Genomic DNA, 17,640 nt, shown 5'->3' with positions numbered 1-17,640 from the left:
TAATTATATTGTGATTTGTGACTTTTAACAACAACAATAATAGCAGAGCAAACATTGAGGCCATAACATTGTGGTCGGTGGCCCTTGGCTTTATATTGTCGGCAGAATTTGGCCCTTAGTAAAAACTAATTGAGCAACCCTGCAGTTGGATTTCTGTTACAGTAGCGATAACAACTGGCATGTTGACTTCGAGGGCTACATTACAGTCATGTACGACTCTAGGGGTCGCTGTCTGATAAAAACGGAAAACTGCATAGTATGCCTTTAACTTGCACAGATATAGCAAGATTTTTTTCTTTTAGTTGTCCTATTTCATAAACATCTCCTTTCATCTTATGTAAATTTGTTTGAATTCATACGATTTTTCAATCTCAGTCAGTATATTCTGTAGAAGACAGAAGTGAATCGCAGTTTCTCAGCATGTGATTGGCTGTTTGCTAGTAGTGTCACACCTAAACTCAGTATAAAGCCTGAGTTGACAGAGAAAGTTGATGATCAGCATCATGGTACCAACAAAGCCTGATTGGATTGGCTTGGTTTTGTGAACTCAAAACTAATCCTGTAATCATGGGTTTGTTCAACTGCCATCACGGTATGGTTTCAAGGTCTAATTCTAGTTGATGATAATAATTTAACCAAAGTTAATAAATACTAAACTACTAGTGTTTCAACAACATGAAGATTTAATAAATAAACTGGATTTTTTTAACATATAAAATCTATTTTATAATCATATCTAGTCTGGATTTATTATGATTTTGTACATGTCAATTTCAGATTCAGAAACAAGAATGTCGCAGACTGTCCCCATACCCATGAACTCCTCAACCATGAACTCCTCAGCGTTTGTCATCCAGTTTCAACCACCAACACAAACACCAGCAGCTGGAACTGGGACAAACGTTCCTGTGTCTGTTTATGGACAACAGCTAGCAGGAGCTTCACCTCTTCATAGACTTCAGCCTTTTCTGAAAGGCCAACCAAAAGCCCTTGGGGTGAGAAATTGTTCATAAACCCAAATAATTGTTATGTGTTTATGTCAGTCTGAGACTATGTTTACACGGAAACGATCTGAAGAGAAAACACAAAAGTGGCATTGCGTTATCACTTTTTATTCTGCGTTTAGACGAGCGTTATGGGGGGGGGGGGGGGGGGGGGGGGGGGGGGGGCGGGGTAATCTGCGTTCATATGGTGACGCAAAAGTGTGTGAAATTGGATGTAGTGTGCACTCCAGGCGCTAGGTGGCAATGTGAAGCACTGAGAATGAAGGAGACGCTGACACAGTTTGTCATGTTTAATACGGTAAAGCTGCTGCTTTAACCCTCGGTGCTCTTCGCGTGTCGCTCAAACCTGACAAAATAATTTTTTTTTGTCAATGAAATTAATGCAATATTTTAGTTTGATAATGTTTTGTTATTTTCCTATACTGGCGCATGCCTGTGACGTAAACGCGACTCCTTCACAGTCTAGTAGACTTTTGCGTTTTTACCCTTACAGCCGGGAACGCGATGGTGGAGCTTTTTTAAGATTTCCACTCTGGAGGGTGGTTTCACTTTTTTGCGTTTTTAAGCCCCAAAAACGCCGTCGCCGTGTAAACGAAAGGCACATCCGTTACAATATTTTTATGTTTTCACCCGCGAGCGTTCTCATGTAAACAGGGCCTAGTGTTATGATTTGATGATATTGGTTGTTGTGGACAGCACTCAGCAACAACAATTGAAAATAAAGTGCAGTTTATTAATAACAAACCAAAGTCATAATCCATTAGGCAGGCAGAAGCTCAGAGCACAGTAAGGGTGTACTCACACTAGGCACGGTTGCCATGAACCGGGCCCGAGTACGATTGTCCCCCCTCCCCACTCCCCACTCCCCACTCCCCACTCCCCCTCTGGCCTGCACTCACATAGGGTTTCAGCATTCGTGCCGGAGCACGCTTACGTCATTATGGTGCGACGGTTTCGGTATAAACAGGAAGAGCGGCGCTCTCTGAACACAATGGAGTCCATCGCTCTGTTTTCTTTGTGGATAATTTTGTGTCGTTTGGTCCACGGTGGTCCACAGCCCTCTCACAGCCTGTTGTTAAACAGATGTGTCGCCTTAGTGGCGCGAAAATTTTCACGTAATCGTGCTGCTCGTATGAGGAGGTTTGCAAGGTACCAGCTGAAGTGCAGCACGGACTTTGCAGCTTTGATTACGGACTACAATTTCCAACAAGCATTGTACCTCTGCCATAGACAAAAGTGACCCTTTCCCCGCAATGTTGGTTTTGCAGCGTCGCAAAACCGTGACGTCACGCGTCCTGTTCCGTGCTCCAGCACGGTTACCGATCACACTGCATGCGAACCGCGCCTGAGTCCAACTGAACTGTGCTCTGGCCCACCTCTTCCAAGCGGGCCAGGGCCGGCTAATCGAGCTGCGCCCGGGCACGGTTCGGAGCACTCACACTAGTCAAACGAACCGCGCTTTGGTGGTCAAACGCACTCGGGCACGGTTCAAACTGGCTAGTGTGAGTACACCCTAAATCAGTTAAAACAAAAAATAAAAATATTTTTTGTATTGTTTTTTTTAACAGTTTGCATCTCCTAAAACAGTTTGTGAATGAATGCAATGAGAGTACCTACTAGTCTGGCTATCACCAGACCAAGTTCAATATTTTAAGATTGACCATTGGTCTGGGGAGTCTGCGCTGTATTTCTACTGCAGAAGTCGGATGTCTCTAAATAACAACAAATAATACACACAAATTAATAATAAAAATTCAAATCATACGTTTTCGGCGTTGAATTGCGGGGTTTGTCGATGATTTCATTCCTGTGCTTCATTCCAACAGGATCTCATAAAAGTGCGTCCACATAAAGCTGCCTCTTTTTCATGGCTTGTTGCGCTTACTGTCAAATACACACGAAAATATTGTCACAACGTCTGTCTTGCCGCGTTTTCACATAAACACATCGGATATGTCCGTGCTACTGTCAGCGGTAACGCGTGAGATTAATGTTTTTCAGTTTAAAGCGTTACAAATATTTAATTTCTGTCATCCTTTGGCTAGCATTACATTATATAATCACGTTCTTCTTCATGCAAATGCTTTTAAACCATGTAAGCGCGAAAAGAAAAAAGAGTCTTTGAATGTCTGCTGACACACACATGCACGCAGAATCGACTTCTCTTTCACGCTTGAACAAATAATAGCACACAGTCATGCCAAAGTGTCCGTTTTGGTTTTGAGTATCGTCATGAGAGCAGTCTTAAATGAGTTAAAGTCGTAAATGAACGTAAAGAGTTGTGAGAGAATGGGACATGTGCAGCAGTGACAGCAGATCAAATAACTCAGGGAACAGAAAATGACTCACTGCTCTCGACTAAAGAACGCTTGTAGCTTTAATAAGGATTCATCTATATTTAATTTATACTTGATGCAGTGAAGACTGCAAAGTGTTTGATAACTTTATTCAATTATTAATTCAGTTATATTTTTTGGAGCCTAATACATTTTAGAATTGATAGCTTTTTTTTTAGATATTTTTGTAAAGAAATAAATAATTGAAGACATCAGTAGCAGTATTGGTATCAGTGATACTGGCCTTCATTCATAAAAATATATCATTACTTTTTTTTAAATATACTGTCCTAATGTTGTTTCTACATTGATTTGGAGATTAACTGTGAAATTATTACATTATAAAATATATTAAAAAGAAGCTATCTTGTGCAATTATAACAAAATGATCCCAATGTAAAAACACAAATACACTGCGTGAGCAAACATTTAGATGAGATTTGCAATAGTAATTGAGCAAAGTTTATATATGAATAAAAGCCTTAATTAAATATGTCATCATGTAAAGTGATCTCTTTCCTAGACTTTAAATGGATGGACAAAAAAATAGATAATATTAAACATATCTCTATGACCGTAGGCCTATATATGGCGGTTCTTCCCAGTGGTATTGAAAATCGATACATTTCAAGGTATAGTATCAAAGTAGTATCGTGACAACAATGTAGGGTGCCACAAAAGGGTGCCTTGACTGAAAAAAGGTTGGGAAACACTGCTTTAGGAAAACTTTTCTATCATCATCGTGTTAAACCAGCCTATATCGCGCCATGTGGATACGCCAGTTTGTGATTGGTTCGGAAGCAGGAGAAAATAATGTACAGGTTTCCAGACTGAGGTGCAGGGCGAAAATCAAATCGCTGCCAGATCAGGATCTGGGTAAACCCAGTCTATCTAACTACAGTTGTTATAAATGTATATTGTGCTTGTAATATTGTTATTCTCTTGTCCTTCACAGACTGTCCAGATAATGATCGGTCTGTGGACTGTCCTGTTGGGAATCGTGTCTACAGTTTATCCAGATTCCATCTTTGTCTTTACTCTTATTCCTTACTGGGGCTCTCTCACCGTAATAAACAATTATACAAAAAAAGTGTTGTGTATTTTATAACACAAGTTACATATTCCAACAGAAGTCTTGATTTGTGTCTTTCTCTCTGCTCTCAGTACATCATCACAGGCTCACTCTGCATTGCTGCAGAAAACAGACCGAATTCACCCTCCAGTTTGTGTTTGGTATGTACACAACACGTCTTGTTTCTCAGGGGTTAAGCACCAGAGCTACAGGAACACTATTGTGTTTGTACTGATTTGTGTAGTGATTTCTTCTTCCTTATTTGTCTGCCAAAAAAGTGTATGGGCATCAGTGACCATAATCTGTAGAGTCCCCAAACTTGTCTTGAGTAATGGCGAGAAACAAACTAATTTTTTTCCCATAAATCCTTAAATGTATATCTCTGATTTTATTTCCGTCTATAAACATTTCTGCCATTTGGAATTTTCTAAAAATATATATATATATATATATATATTTAGCAAACTTCTAGGCCATTGATCCAATCTTAACTAAATTTTGCACATTAGAGCTAAGGATGTTGCTGGCAAAAAGTTATCTAACTATTAGTGATATCACTGGGAATCAATGAGAATATAAGTGAATCAAACCGTCTCATTGAGCAATGCTCATTTTCTACAAATTGAAATTTTTTAAAACATAAACTTAACTTAATAGACAGACTACTGGACACATCGAGAATTGACACCAAATTGTGTCAAAATTAGACCTCGCCGCTACAACAGAAATTTTAACACTAACTGGAGGATCTGTAAAGTTAAAAAAATTATATATGAATCTTCTTTGTTGGATGTCAAAACAAAACAAAAATAATATGACTTGGCTAAAATAAAGGCTTAACCTGTCTGTGAAACTGTGGGAATGTTAAATACTTGCTTATACAGATGTTAAGCAAATGTTGAGCTTTTGTTCACAATCACTTGAAATTGACCTATGACATGCAATTAATCTAAATTTCAATGTGTTTATTTATTTATGTTTTCCTCTCGTTTCAACGTTCATACTGTTGTTGGGTGTGGTAGAATACCTTTTCACCTACCGCTATGTTAACAAGTTCTTGTTAATTTTTTTATCCATTTTATGTTTTTCTTTTTCTACCTATAGGTGAAAGGTTCACTTGGAATGAACATTTTCAGTGCTCTATTTGCAGGCATTTCCATTATCATACTTTCAGTAGGTTTGGGTATAGGGCCGATGATGTACAGTCACTGCGGGTTTGTTGATTGTCCTCATGTTGATGTAAAGTATACGGTATGTCACCAACTTTTATTCTTCACATTTATTTAGTAATCACAATAAGATCACTGTGTGGTCAGCACTTGTCAAAAGTCAAGCTATAACCAGTCCAGTCTTTTTTCCAACATTTCAGAAGTAGTTTATATCTCTTACTATTACTGATCATTTACGATTAAAGAAAGCCTTGACATTATACATTAATTGTAAACTCAGTCCAGTTTGACCTTTAAATATGTTGTATTACTATATGAACCTCAAGGATGGTAGATTCTGAACTTCTGAGCAGCCTGTGTACTGATGTGAGTGCTATTATCAATTATTTCTTCATAATTATTTGTGCTTATGTTGAATTCTCTCTCAGACTCTCTTCTTGGGAATCCATGGTGTATTGTTGACATTCACCATCCTTCAGTTCATCATCTCCATCTCTCTGTCAGCATTTGCCTGTAAAGTCTGTTGCTGTTCTCCACAGGTGAGTGATGCGGCAAGTCAAGGGTTTTTAAACATGTTTGTCAGCTGAACTCCTCAGATATGCATATAGAATGGAAATAGTTACTTTTGAGGGTGTTCACACTTGGGTTCACATTTAAAAAAAAAAAAAAATTCATTAAATTTCTCTTTTAAATGTACAAATCTACAAAGTTTTAATATGTACAATTCTCAAGCTTTACAATTCTCTCCACAAAAATGTTGAAAATTATGTGAATGTAAATTAAAGGGATACTACACTTTTTTTGGAAATATGCTCATTTTACAACTCCCCCAGAGTTAAACAGTTGAGTTTTACCGTTTTCAAATCCATTCAGCCGAACTCCGGGTCTGACGGTTTTAGCATAGCTTAGCATAGATCATTGATTCTGATGAGTCCAGTAGCATTTCTTTCAAAATGACCAACGAGTTTTTAATATTTTTCCTATTTAAAACTTGACTCTTCTGTAGTTAAACCGTGTACTAAGATCGACGGAAAATGAAAAGTTGCGATTTTCCAAGCCTATATGGCTAGGAACTACTCTCATTCCGGCGTAAGAATCAAGGAACTGTGCGGCCGTACCATGGGTGCAGGCGTAATGATATGACGAAGCACTTGCCGTCAACAAACCAACGTGACAACCTGCTTGCACAGGGAGCGTGCCTTGTAGCATGGAGACATTTGTGAGAGACGATTTAGATGACATTTACTTTGGTGCTAATCCCGAACCGTATTTATTTGGAAACCTAATTTGCCACCTAAAAACTACACAAACTTAGTCCCGGTCATGTTGGAAGTTACTGAGCTGGGGACTATTTTCAGGTGCTTCGTCATATGATTATGCCTGCACCCATGGTACGGCCACGCAGTTCCTTGATTCTTACGCCGGAATGAGAATGCTTCCACAACGATTACGTAGGGGGCGGAACAGGATAAGAAATCTTTGAAGTCCACTTTTACGGCCTGCTCCTAGAGCTTTAAAACTACAATGCCCCTAAGAGTAGTCACATTTGTAATCTCAGAGGTTTAACTAGTATATGTGCTTTAAGCCAACATAATAGTTCAATGGAGTCAATTTTTCCCTACTTAGAAACGTTCAAATATTTTCTTTCAATACATTTGTCAGGTTTTTGACCTGAAAGCACAATTTCTTGCAACTGATTTTTTATACATCCCTTATTCAAAACATGATTTTTAGTAAAGGAGGTTTGAGCCATTGATATTCAGAGATAAATTAAGTATTTAAGAATAATTTTTGGGTAAACTATCCCCTTTATTGCTTCAAAAACTAAAACATTAGAATCTACAGGGAAATGTCATATTTTATTTTATTTTATTTTTTTCTTCAGTTGTATAATTATTATTATTTTTAAATCCAGATGAAGGTGTTAGGTTCCACATTAGGACATTTCAGTCCTGATTTCATTTCAGGATTTCTGTCTTTTGCTTTTTTCTACTCCATTCGAAGTATGTTGATATCTGTAATACTGAAACTGTCTGCCAGTGTCATTGCATGTGTGGCATTTCACAGTAAGAAGACAAACTCTACATGTGTATTTTTCCAAAGGTGTCGTCTGTTCCACAAGTTATAATCGCACAGCCCTGTGATTATAGGCCCAATCACTTCGAAGATCCTTACTACTCAGAGGTAAGATAAGCTTTTAACCCTACTCCCAAAACAATGTATTATTTGAATTTAGTGTCACTATATATGAACTGGAAGTGTGTAAAGCACTACGTAATGGGTGCATTCATTGTTTAATAATATCAATAAATAAGTAATCTTTGCGCTAGGAAGCTGATCATATATATAATTTTTCTTTTAGATGCTTGTGGTCAACAACCCTGCCATGTATCTCCGTCCTGCAGAAATTCCTCCACAACAGTGAATTTAAATAAATATGAATATTAAAAGTAGACAGAGTTGAGATGGGACACAAGGGTTTTCCCAGTGATTTCCTGTCCATTATCTCTTATGTCTTTCATTCAAAAGAGAACAATAAAGCAAAGAAAGAAATCACTTGATCAGATATTAATTACGTGTTACAAATGTGTAAACAATAATTATTAGACTAGATAATATTATATATATATATATATATGTTATGTCAAGGAAGTTGCTTAATCATTATTGAAACTGGATAGATTGTTTTGAACAACTAATTAACAACTACAGTATAATCTGTAAGAATAAAGTATATATGTAAAAAATGGCTTATTCATGTCTCTTTTTTGTTACCTTTCACCTACGTTTAACCCTCTGGGGTCTAAGATGTTTTTGGGGTCCTTGAGATGTTCTGACATGCCCTGACATTTGTGCTTTTTCAGTTGCTTATAAACATATTAATGGCAAAGGTGTAATTACACTCTATTTATCACAAACAGGGCTACCATAATATGTGAGCAACATGCATGTACATGTTTGTATTTTTGAGAGAATAATGTTTATGCATGGTTATTCAAAAAACAAAAAAATTAAGTGTCTGAAATAACGCCACAAAACACATAGTAAATATGTGTTAACAATACGTTTGAGTAATGGAAGTTGTCACCTTGAGTTTTTCCTTCAAAATGATCTGAAAATCATCCTGCCTAATCATTCACATAAAACAATACATTGATTTACATTTTGTAAAACACTTTTTGTTTGGGAAGGCAATATGCGCAGGGGCGTGGGCGATCCAACACCATGATGAATAGTAAGTGGTTCACACCTGAGAAGACAATGGCCCGCTTAATGACCCCGCATAATGAGCCTTTCATTCAGGTGTGTCACACAAGAAAGAATGTGAGGACAAAATAAATAAATATATCATTCTATATATAATCCAAATATAAATTAAAGTCAAATGCACATTTTTAGTACATAGTCATACCTGGAAACAAATCCTATTCAAGTAGGCTATATGAGCCATTCTACAGAATTGGATCCAAGTTAGATTTGGAAACTTTTCTTTGTTTTCCAAAAAATGTTTTATACATGCAAATTTTATAATATCCAAGGTAAACATTTCTAGTAATTGTGCAGTTAATTCTCATACTGTATTTTCAGAAAGTTTTGGAATACATCCTCTGCCCAAATGTGTCACTAATAAAAAACAATAATAAATAATTTAAAGGTATAGCGGAGGATTTTCTTTTTCCGCGTGGGTAGCCTATACTATTGGTCCACCTAAGTGTCAATCATTCTGGTGATGTTTACGTAAGGCCGTCGTACGTGCTCGTCCCTATGTAGTTTTCGCTTTCAGGTGTATTATGTGTGATGAGTTATGGTTTCAGCCATTCCTTTGAAAATGGCTGAGGGTCGACAGAGAAAAAAAGTATACGAAGTGTATGATAAGAAGAGAAAGGCCGCAGAATATAGAATCAAGACCAGAGTGATTTTGGGTGAATATTTCACACGCGGGCGTGCGCTAAAAGCACAGGTTGGGCTTCCCACTGATGCCGCAGTCGCGAAGATTCTACTAGACAGGTAAAGTTTGTCATGCTATTTGGAGAAATCCATTTAAAATCACTGCTAGTAAAAGTTAATGTAAGCGTTCCCTCTCGGGAGCAAATAGAGTGTTGCGCATGTGCATTTTTAAAAAAATTGGAGAGGGCGGGTCTTTTCTAAAATTAGGAAAGATCCTCCGCTATACTTTTAATTTTGTGTTGACCGCACATCCCATAGGTTCACCTTCGAAGTATTCGGGTCTGAGTCTTTCGTTCTTTTGTCATGTGAAATTACATCTGAATTGGATACAGAAATTAATTAATAATTCCTAACCTTCCTTACAAACAAATGCATAAAATACAGTTGCATGATGCATTACAAATTTCTTACAATTTGTGAATTTCTGTCATGATGGTTCTTTTCCATAACTTGTGAGGACGAGAAACTCGAGAGGTGAATTAATAATTTCAGTATTCAGTACAGACTGCATAACTTTAACCTATGGGGCTGTGATGTGATGAACGAAGGTCTCTGATTGGGTGGTGAGGTGAACTAACCTATCCTGAAGACCCAGCTAAGCAATTAACTAATTAGGGCCCAAGCCTTGAAAAGGCGAAGGAATTGTTTTCCTTCGGATTATTAGGGCCCGAGCACCGATGGTGCGAGGACACTATTGGAATTGCTCTGTTTATTATTATTATTATTATTATTATTTTCCGCATTTGATCGCATTTTTGAGGGCCTAAACATGCACGAAAACTCACGAAAATTTGCACACGCGTCAGAACTGGCGAAAATTGACATCTGATATGCGTTTCAGAATTGGGCGGGGTAAAATGGCTCGATAGCGCCACCTATAAAGGTTCAACGGAGTGCGCCTCCCGCTACGTTTCACGTACGTGTACGAAATTCGGTATATACATGTAATGACCCAATACCTACAAAAAAGTCTCTTGGAGCATAGCCTTAAACACAACAGGAAGTCAGCCATTTTGAACTTCCTCTCTGATTTTTGTGCAGTTTTTGGCATTTTCAGGCCTCGTACTTTAACGAACTCCTCCTACAGTTTTAATCTGATCATCTTCAAATTTGGTGAGTGTAATCTTAAGGCCTTTGCGACGTTAAATTGCGAAGATCTAGAGTTTTCGTCGAAGGGCGTGTCCTCGGCGGCCTGACAAATTTTGATGTTTCGCCATGAAACAGGAAGTTGCTGTAACTAAGGCAAACAATGTCCAATCTGCCCCAAACTTCACACGTTTGATAAGCGTTCTGTCCTGAACACATGACCATGCTCAAATTCAGTTACAGTCATAGCCCCACCTGCTGGCAACAGGAAGTGACATGTTTAACACCGTTTTGGACTCCTAATTAACATATACAAAATTGCCAGCAAGTGCTAAACATGTTAACACCATAATAGAAACATGCTAAAACATGCTAGCAAACATTAGCTAAGTGCTAAAGCATGCTATTACTGCAATTAAATAGGAATTTGCTGTAACTCAGGCATTGAATGCCCAATCTGCCCCAAACTTCACACGTTTGATAAGAGTTCTGTCCTGAACACATTTACATGAGAATATTCAGTTATAGTAATAGCGCCACCTATTGGCAACAGGAAGTGACATGTTTAACACTGTGATGCTGTACTAGCAACATATTAAATAAACCATTGAGTTATAAACATGTTAGAAACATGTTAAAACATGCTAGCAATTCTTAGCTAAGTGCTAAAGCATGCTAATGCAATGAAACAGGAAGTTGTTGTTACTCAAGTAGGCAATGTCCAATCTGCCCCAAACTTCACAGGTTTGATAAGAGTCCTGCCCTGAACACATCTACATGAGAATAATCAGTTAGAGTAATAGCGCCACCTGCTGGCAACAGGAAGTGTCATGTTTAACACCATTTTGGACTCCTAATAACATATAAAAAATTGCCAGCAAGTGCTGAACATGTTAACAACACACGGGAACCATGCTAAAACATGCTAACAAACATTAGCTAAGTGCTAAAGCATGCTATTCCTGCAATTAAATAGGAATTTGCTGTCAGGCATTGAATGTTCAATTTGCCCCAATTTCACACGTTTGATAAGAGTTCTGCCCTGAACACATCTACATGACACTTTTCAGTTATAGTAATAGCGCCACCTACTGGCAACAGGAAGTGACATGGTTAACACTGTGATGCAGTACTAGCAACATATTAAATATGCCATTGAGTAATAAACATGTTAGAAACCTGTTAAAACATGCTAGCAATTCTTAGCTAAGTGCTAAAGCATGCTAATGCAATGAAACGGGAAGTTATTGTTACTGAAGAAGACAATGTCCAATCTGCCCCAAACTTCACATGTTTGATAAGAGTCCTGCCCTGAACACATCTACATGACAATTTTAAGTTAAAGTAATAGCGCCACCTACTGTCGACAGGAAGTGACACGTTTTAAACTGTGATGCATTGCTAGCGACATATTTAATATGCCATTGAGTTCTAAACATGCTAGAAACATGCTAAAACATGCTAGCAACACTTATCTGAGTGATAACGCATGCTATTATACCCATGATAAAGGACATTTTTGTAACTGACTTTGACATACTACTCCTATTTTTACCTACTTAAATGCACATTGCCCACCGTGCTCTGTCTTCCTAAAGCCACCGGGTGGCGGTGGCACGGGTGCGAGGGCCCTTTCATCGCTGCTTGCAGCTTTAATTATTATTATTTTTCTTACGACTATTCGGGCACTTTTGGGTCTCTTAACGTGCTCAAAAACTCTTGAAACTTTGCACATGGGTCAGAACCCGCGGCCATTAGGGCCGGGCTGAAGTTGGGACCCGGGCGTGGCAGGGGGGCTCGACAGCGCCCCCTGGAACGGGGTCCAAAAACTTGGTCCATAAATCAAACACGCTTGCATGTAATAATATGAAAATCGATATACTTATAGATCTCATCGGTTCATATATCCTTCGTGCTCTGACTTTTTACGCCAGCCCAACAGGAAGTCGGCTATTTAGGGTAGTTTAAAAACGCATGTTCTGGCATTTGAAATACTCCTCCTAGAGAATTAATCCAAACACCACGAAACTCGGTCAGCATGAATTCAAGACATGGAGGATGATAAATTGCCAGGGGATTTTTGATATCTCGAACGGTTTGGCCGTGGCGAGGAAACAAATTTATGGCGAATATTGGAAACAGGAAGTGTGTTATAACTTCTGCATACATTAACTGATCTTGATGAAACTTCAGCATTGTGTTCATTGTAAGAGGCCCATCACATGGATGTGACTATTGTGAGTCAACGTTATAGCGCCACCAACTGGCAGCAGGAAGTGTGTCACTTTCAAAATGCTTTAAAATCACCCTCTTATTTTTACCCGATTTGCTTCAAACTTTATCTGTATAATGTAAACACACGGCAGATGTGGACCTGTGAAAGGATTATTGATATCTTAAACACTGTTGCCATGGCAACGCATCAAACTTTAACATTTTTTTCTGATGTTTTTGAGACTCTTAGCATGCTTGAAATTGGATGAAACTCGACAGACACTTTACATTTATTGCCTAGTACACTTGTGCAAAGTTTCAGAAACGGGCGTGGTAAGGGGCTCAGTAGCGCCACCTTTAGTCAAAAATGGGGTATTAGTTTTACCTACAGTAACAAAAATCAGTATGGATATTGTTCTCCTCGCGCCGGACAACTTTCTAATTTACACTCATTAGCCCCGACCAACAGGAAGTCAGATATTTTGGTTTGAATGGGAGAAGATCTGAGAATTTTGCCAGTCTCTCTCAGTGTCTGTGTGTGTGTGAGAGGAGGGGGCTTTGTTAACCCCTTTCTCTGCTGTGTGCGACTTCTCGGGCACTTATGGGGCCCTTGACGTGCTCAAAAACTCTTGAAACTTTGCACACAGGTCAGAACCCACGGCCATCAGGGCCGGGTTGAAGCTGGTACCTGGGCGTGGCATGGGGGCTCGACAGCGCCCCCTGGAATGGGATTCGAACACTTGTCCATATATCAAACACGCTTGCATGAATAAGTATGAAACTCGGTACACATTTAGATATCATCGGGCCAAACAACTTTCGTGCTCTAAGTTTTACGCCAGTCCAACAGGAAGTCGGCTATTATGGGTTGTATGAAAACGCATGCCCCTGGAATTTGATATACTCCTCCAAGAAAAATGATCCTATCGCCACCAAACTCGGTCAGCATGAAGTAAAGACATTGAGGACGCTAAATTGCGGACGGATTTTTGATATCTCGAATGGTTTGGCCGTGGCGAGGAAACGAAGTTATGGCGAGAAAAGAAAAACACAATGTGTTATAACGTCTTCATACATTTATTGATCTTGATGAAACTTCAGCAGTGTGTTTGTTGTAAGAGGGCGATCACATGGATGTGACTATTGTGAGTCAAAGTTATAGCGCCACCAACTGGCAGCAGGAAGTGTGTTACTTTCAAGATACTTTTGACTAAAGTGGTGGGGTTATTTTTACCCACAGTCACAAAACTCGGTCTGTATATTGTGCTTATCGATCCGGACAACTTTCTCATTTACAGTCATTAGCTCCGACCAACAGGAAGTCAGATATTTTGGTTTGAATGTGGTTTTGTCTCTCTCTGACAGAGTTCCCCCTGCCATTCTCTCTCTGTGTGTGTGTGTGTGTGTGTGTGTGTGTGTGTGTGTGTGTGTGTGTGTGGGGAGGGAGGGAGGGAGGGCACACACACAGACAGCCCCCCCTTTTCTGTGTGTGTTTGGAGGGGAGCAGAAAGACTCACACTGATACAAGCTCTAAAGCAGACTTCTTCTCGACAGTCAAAGCGGGGTTACGTTATTGCCCGTCGTGCACAGGAACCCGAAAGGCAACGGGGTGGCGGCTTTTTATATATATATATATATATATATATATAAATAAATATAGCTGCAAGCAGCGATTACGGGCCCAAGCCGGTGGCAGCGCCAGCCCGGTGCCAGCTATATTTGTTGTTGTTTCTCTTAAGTCATCCATTTTATTATATGCTATGATTAATTGTATTAAAAGCTCTTTATGTTTTAAAGTCACCACGCCATTTTTATAATAAATAAATAAATACAATTACATGTAAACTGAAAGATGTTGTTTAGTGACTTTTCAATTCAAAACCATATTAATTGCAGCTCTGCATGGTTTCTTATTGAAAGGAGTAAATTTAAAATACAATTAACTGGCATATAATCCTGCTGTACATGATTTAAAATTTTCTTCTATGTTGATTCAATGTTCAATAAGTGATGTTCAATAAGTGATTTAGGTGGAACAAATATTATTATGGTATTAATTTAGCTACATCACGTTAATTCTATTAACTGATCCAAATATTTATAATTAGTTATAACAAGTTTTAATTAATTATTCATATTTACCTTGAGCTTATTTGCCACAAACCTGAAAATGGCTGCTCAACATTCAATCCAATCCATTCAATCTGACAGTCTTGAGAGGATTTAGAGATAAATGGCCAATAATCTGCAAATCCAGGTGTGTGAATCTTATTGAATCATACCAAAAAACACGAGGCTGTATTCGATGCAGAAAGGCGCTTCAACAAAGTACTGAGTTAAGGATCTGAATACTTATGTCAGTGGGTCTTGATGGGTAAAGGGTAAAAAAAAATAAAGAAAAAGAATCCAAAGCATTTTAGCAAAAGGCCTAAAATTTCAAGGTCTATTAAATCAAATATATGACTGAAAACTCAATATTATAAACTATAGCAAAGGAGATTGTCAGCATACCGTGAAACTCCCGTAATTTGTATGGCCCAAACCTTGTTATATGAATAATCACATCAATATACAGTATTATTCGAAGGTTGTCCAGTTGCCAGATGAAACGCATCCTACTCACATAATACATATCATACAGTTTTCAACCCATTTGTGCCCTCAACCTGGCAACCTAAAACCCAGTTGCGCTGTTGATATCTACTCAGGAGACAGGGGAATTTAAATCAAGAATCAGTGCTAGAAATGGCATTAAAAGTCTCAGGTGGTGCTACGGTGAAAAAAACTAAATATTGCTGCAAATTTAACAATATATGGATGGAGGAATTTCATTTCTTATCTCCAAGCCGCATCGACAATTCCTTTTGCAAAGTGTGTCGCACTGATTTTAGTATCGGACACGGTGGGGGAAATGATGTAATAAATCACAACGGCACAGTGGCACTGCGGGGGCACAGAAGTGTACACCGGACATTTTGAGCTTTATAACTAAGGGCCTGACGGAGGCAGACTATTACAGTCTATTACAAACTATTACAGAGTGAACTGAAAATGGCATTGATGATTGCAAAAAAAAAAAACATTCCTTTTTCTTTTTGTGATGAATTTAATGCTAGTTTGGCAGACATCTTCCCCGATTCTGCCATAGCTAGAAAATACTCATCTGGAAAGACTAAAACAACTCGGCTTCTTAAAGCCTCTCAGGGATAAGCAAATGCTAGGGCCGCCAGTGTGCGCTACTCATCAATTTTTCGGCAACAAAAAGGGCGATTTATTTAATTTTAATAATACTATTTTAATATTATTAATTCAAAATATTACCAAATAAAGCAACAACAAAAAAAAGCCCTCAAAAACATAACCAAGTCCCCCAACTCATCCCGGTCCGCCAGAATGAAATTGAAATAAGCAAATAATAGCACCCTTTGTGCTCTCTTGTGCTGCAAAATCAACTATACAAACCTGCACACACTCCCTCCAGGGGTACTTAGAGCAGCAATGTCTGTATGATTGTCGGTTGTGAATGCCACATGCATTTATATGTACATGACAAAAGAAAATTTGAAGCCTCAATGCAAAGTATTAAGAGATAAAAGATGGAAATGAAATAAATAATTGGACATGACCATTTGTAAGAACGTCACTTGTTCAGATGAGTATCTGATACAGGACACATTTAAAAGGTCATGTTCATAGCATCAATAACAAAAAAATCATATTTGAGCAGAAAATTAAGCAACATTCAGCTGCGGTGTGAACCTAGCTTTGATTTCACACAGATTTGCAGACCCATTTAAAACTGTTTCCACAAAAATAAAAGGAACAGGGTCTCACGAGTGCATTACTTTTCAAGTCAAGTGGCTTTTTATTGTAGATTTAACTTCCCAGAATAAGTTTGTAAATGACATTTCAGGTTTGGTTCTCAAAGTCCCCCTGTGGTGAAAATCCAGCTTTTAATGTTGTCTATGTGGTGTTTTTAATCTGCTTTAAGACAAACCATGTGTAAATTCATAAGTCGACAGCATTGCTGAGTATTTTCTGCTTAAAACTGCAGTGAACCAAAGACAGTTTAAAAACACGGTTTGAAATCACTGGTGTTTCTGACGTCACACACTACCTTGTAACCAATCAGATCAACGTGTGATCGTCAACCAGTGGATCTCTGAGTGAGTGAGTGGAGGCGGGGCACATTTGCATATTCATAGAATCGCGCATACTAAATGAGGCAAGGGTGTCGAGTTACATTCAAGATATTTTTCAGGGGAAAAAAAACTGTTTAACCCTCTGGGGTCGGCAGTCGCACCAGCGATACCTCGTTTTTTTTCTTACCAGTGCAAAAGAGACTCCGATAACTGTCGATTTTTGTCATACAGGCAAGTGTCATACATCATTCAAAACTGTTAAATGTATTCTTTTATTTGTGTACACTAATAATAAAAACTAAATGTTGTGTTTTTCGTGAAATAAAGAAAATAAACATGATGCGCATTCTGCCGTCTCTCTTAGTGTGAAGTTCATTCTGAAACGTGACAGAAAATTATCTGTAACTCACCGAATGCTGGCCACATTGACATAAAACATATGTCTTTACAAATCTTGAAGTCTCTATTTTTAAATAATGTAAATCATATCAAAAACAAATTGACTAATCCGTATGAAAGCAACGAGATGTACAGTTTCTTAAACGCACCCTCATTAGCGCTAATGTGACCACACCCACGCGCGCACAGGCAATTGACATGCAAATAGTGCACGTGAAGCAACGCAGATCTGTAAACGCCTTCATTACCTCAAAAACAAAGACTTCAGTA

General features: G+C 38.4%; 1 protein-coding gene across 1 annotated transcript; it reads left to right on the top strand.

Moving 5' to 3' along the window:
• Positions 1-623: 623 nt before the first annotated feature.
• LOC307004543 (membrane-spanning 4-domains subfamily A member 4A-like) lies at positions 624-8,322 on the top strand. Its single transcript, XM_079623861.1, has 8 exons — positions 624-995; positions 4,296-4,406; positions 4,505-4,573; positions 5,517-5,698; positions 5,935-5,947; positions 6,010-6,120; positions 7,685-7,765; positions 7,944-8,322. The coding sequence occupies exons 1-8, from the start codon at positions 753-755 to the stop codon at positions 8,004-8,006; spliced, it is 873 nt and encodes a 290-aa protein (XP_079479987.1). The 5' UTR covers positions 624-752; the 3' UTR covers positions 8,007-8,322.
• The last annotated feature ends 9,318 nt before the right edge of the window (positions 8,323-17,640 follow it).

This window comes from Phoxinus phoxinus (genome assembly GCF_949152265.1).
Source record: "Phoxinus phoxinus genome assembly, chromosome: 9".
Lineage (NCBI taxonomy): Eukaryota > Metazoa > Chordata > Actinopteri > Cypriniformes > Leuciscidae > Phoxinus > Phoxinus phoxinus.
The sequence above is the reverse complement of the archived record's forward strand: the minus strand, read 5'-3'. Positions and strand labels throughout refer to the sequence as shown.

Excerpts from the sequence above, each read along its gene's own strand:
- LOC307004543 (XM_079623861.1), top strand. The coding sequence starts at position 753 with ATGATTTTGTACATGTCAATTTCAGATTCAGAAACAAGAATGTCGCAG. Across the intron at positions 996-4,295 it reads GCCAACCAAAAGCCCTTGGG|ACTGTCCAGATAATGATCGG; the intron begins GTGAGAAATTGT and ends TGTCCTTCACAG. Across the intron at positions 6,121-7,684 it reads TCTGTTGCTGTTCTCCACAG|GTGTCGTCTGTTCCACAAGT; the intron begins GTGAGTGATGCG and ends ATTTTTCCAAAG.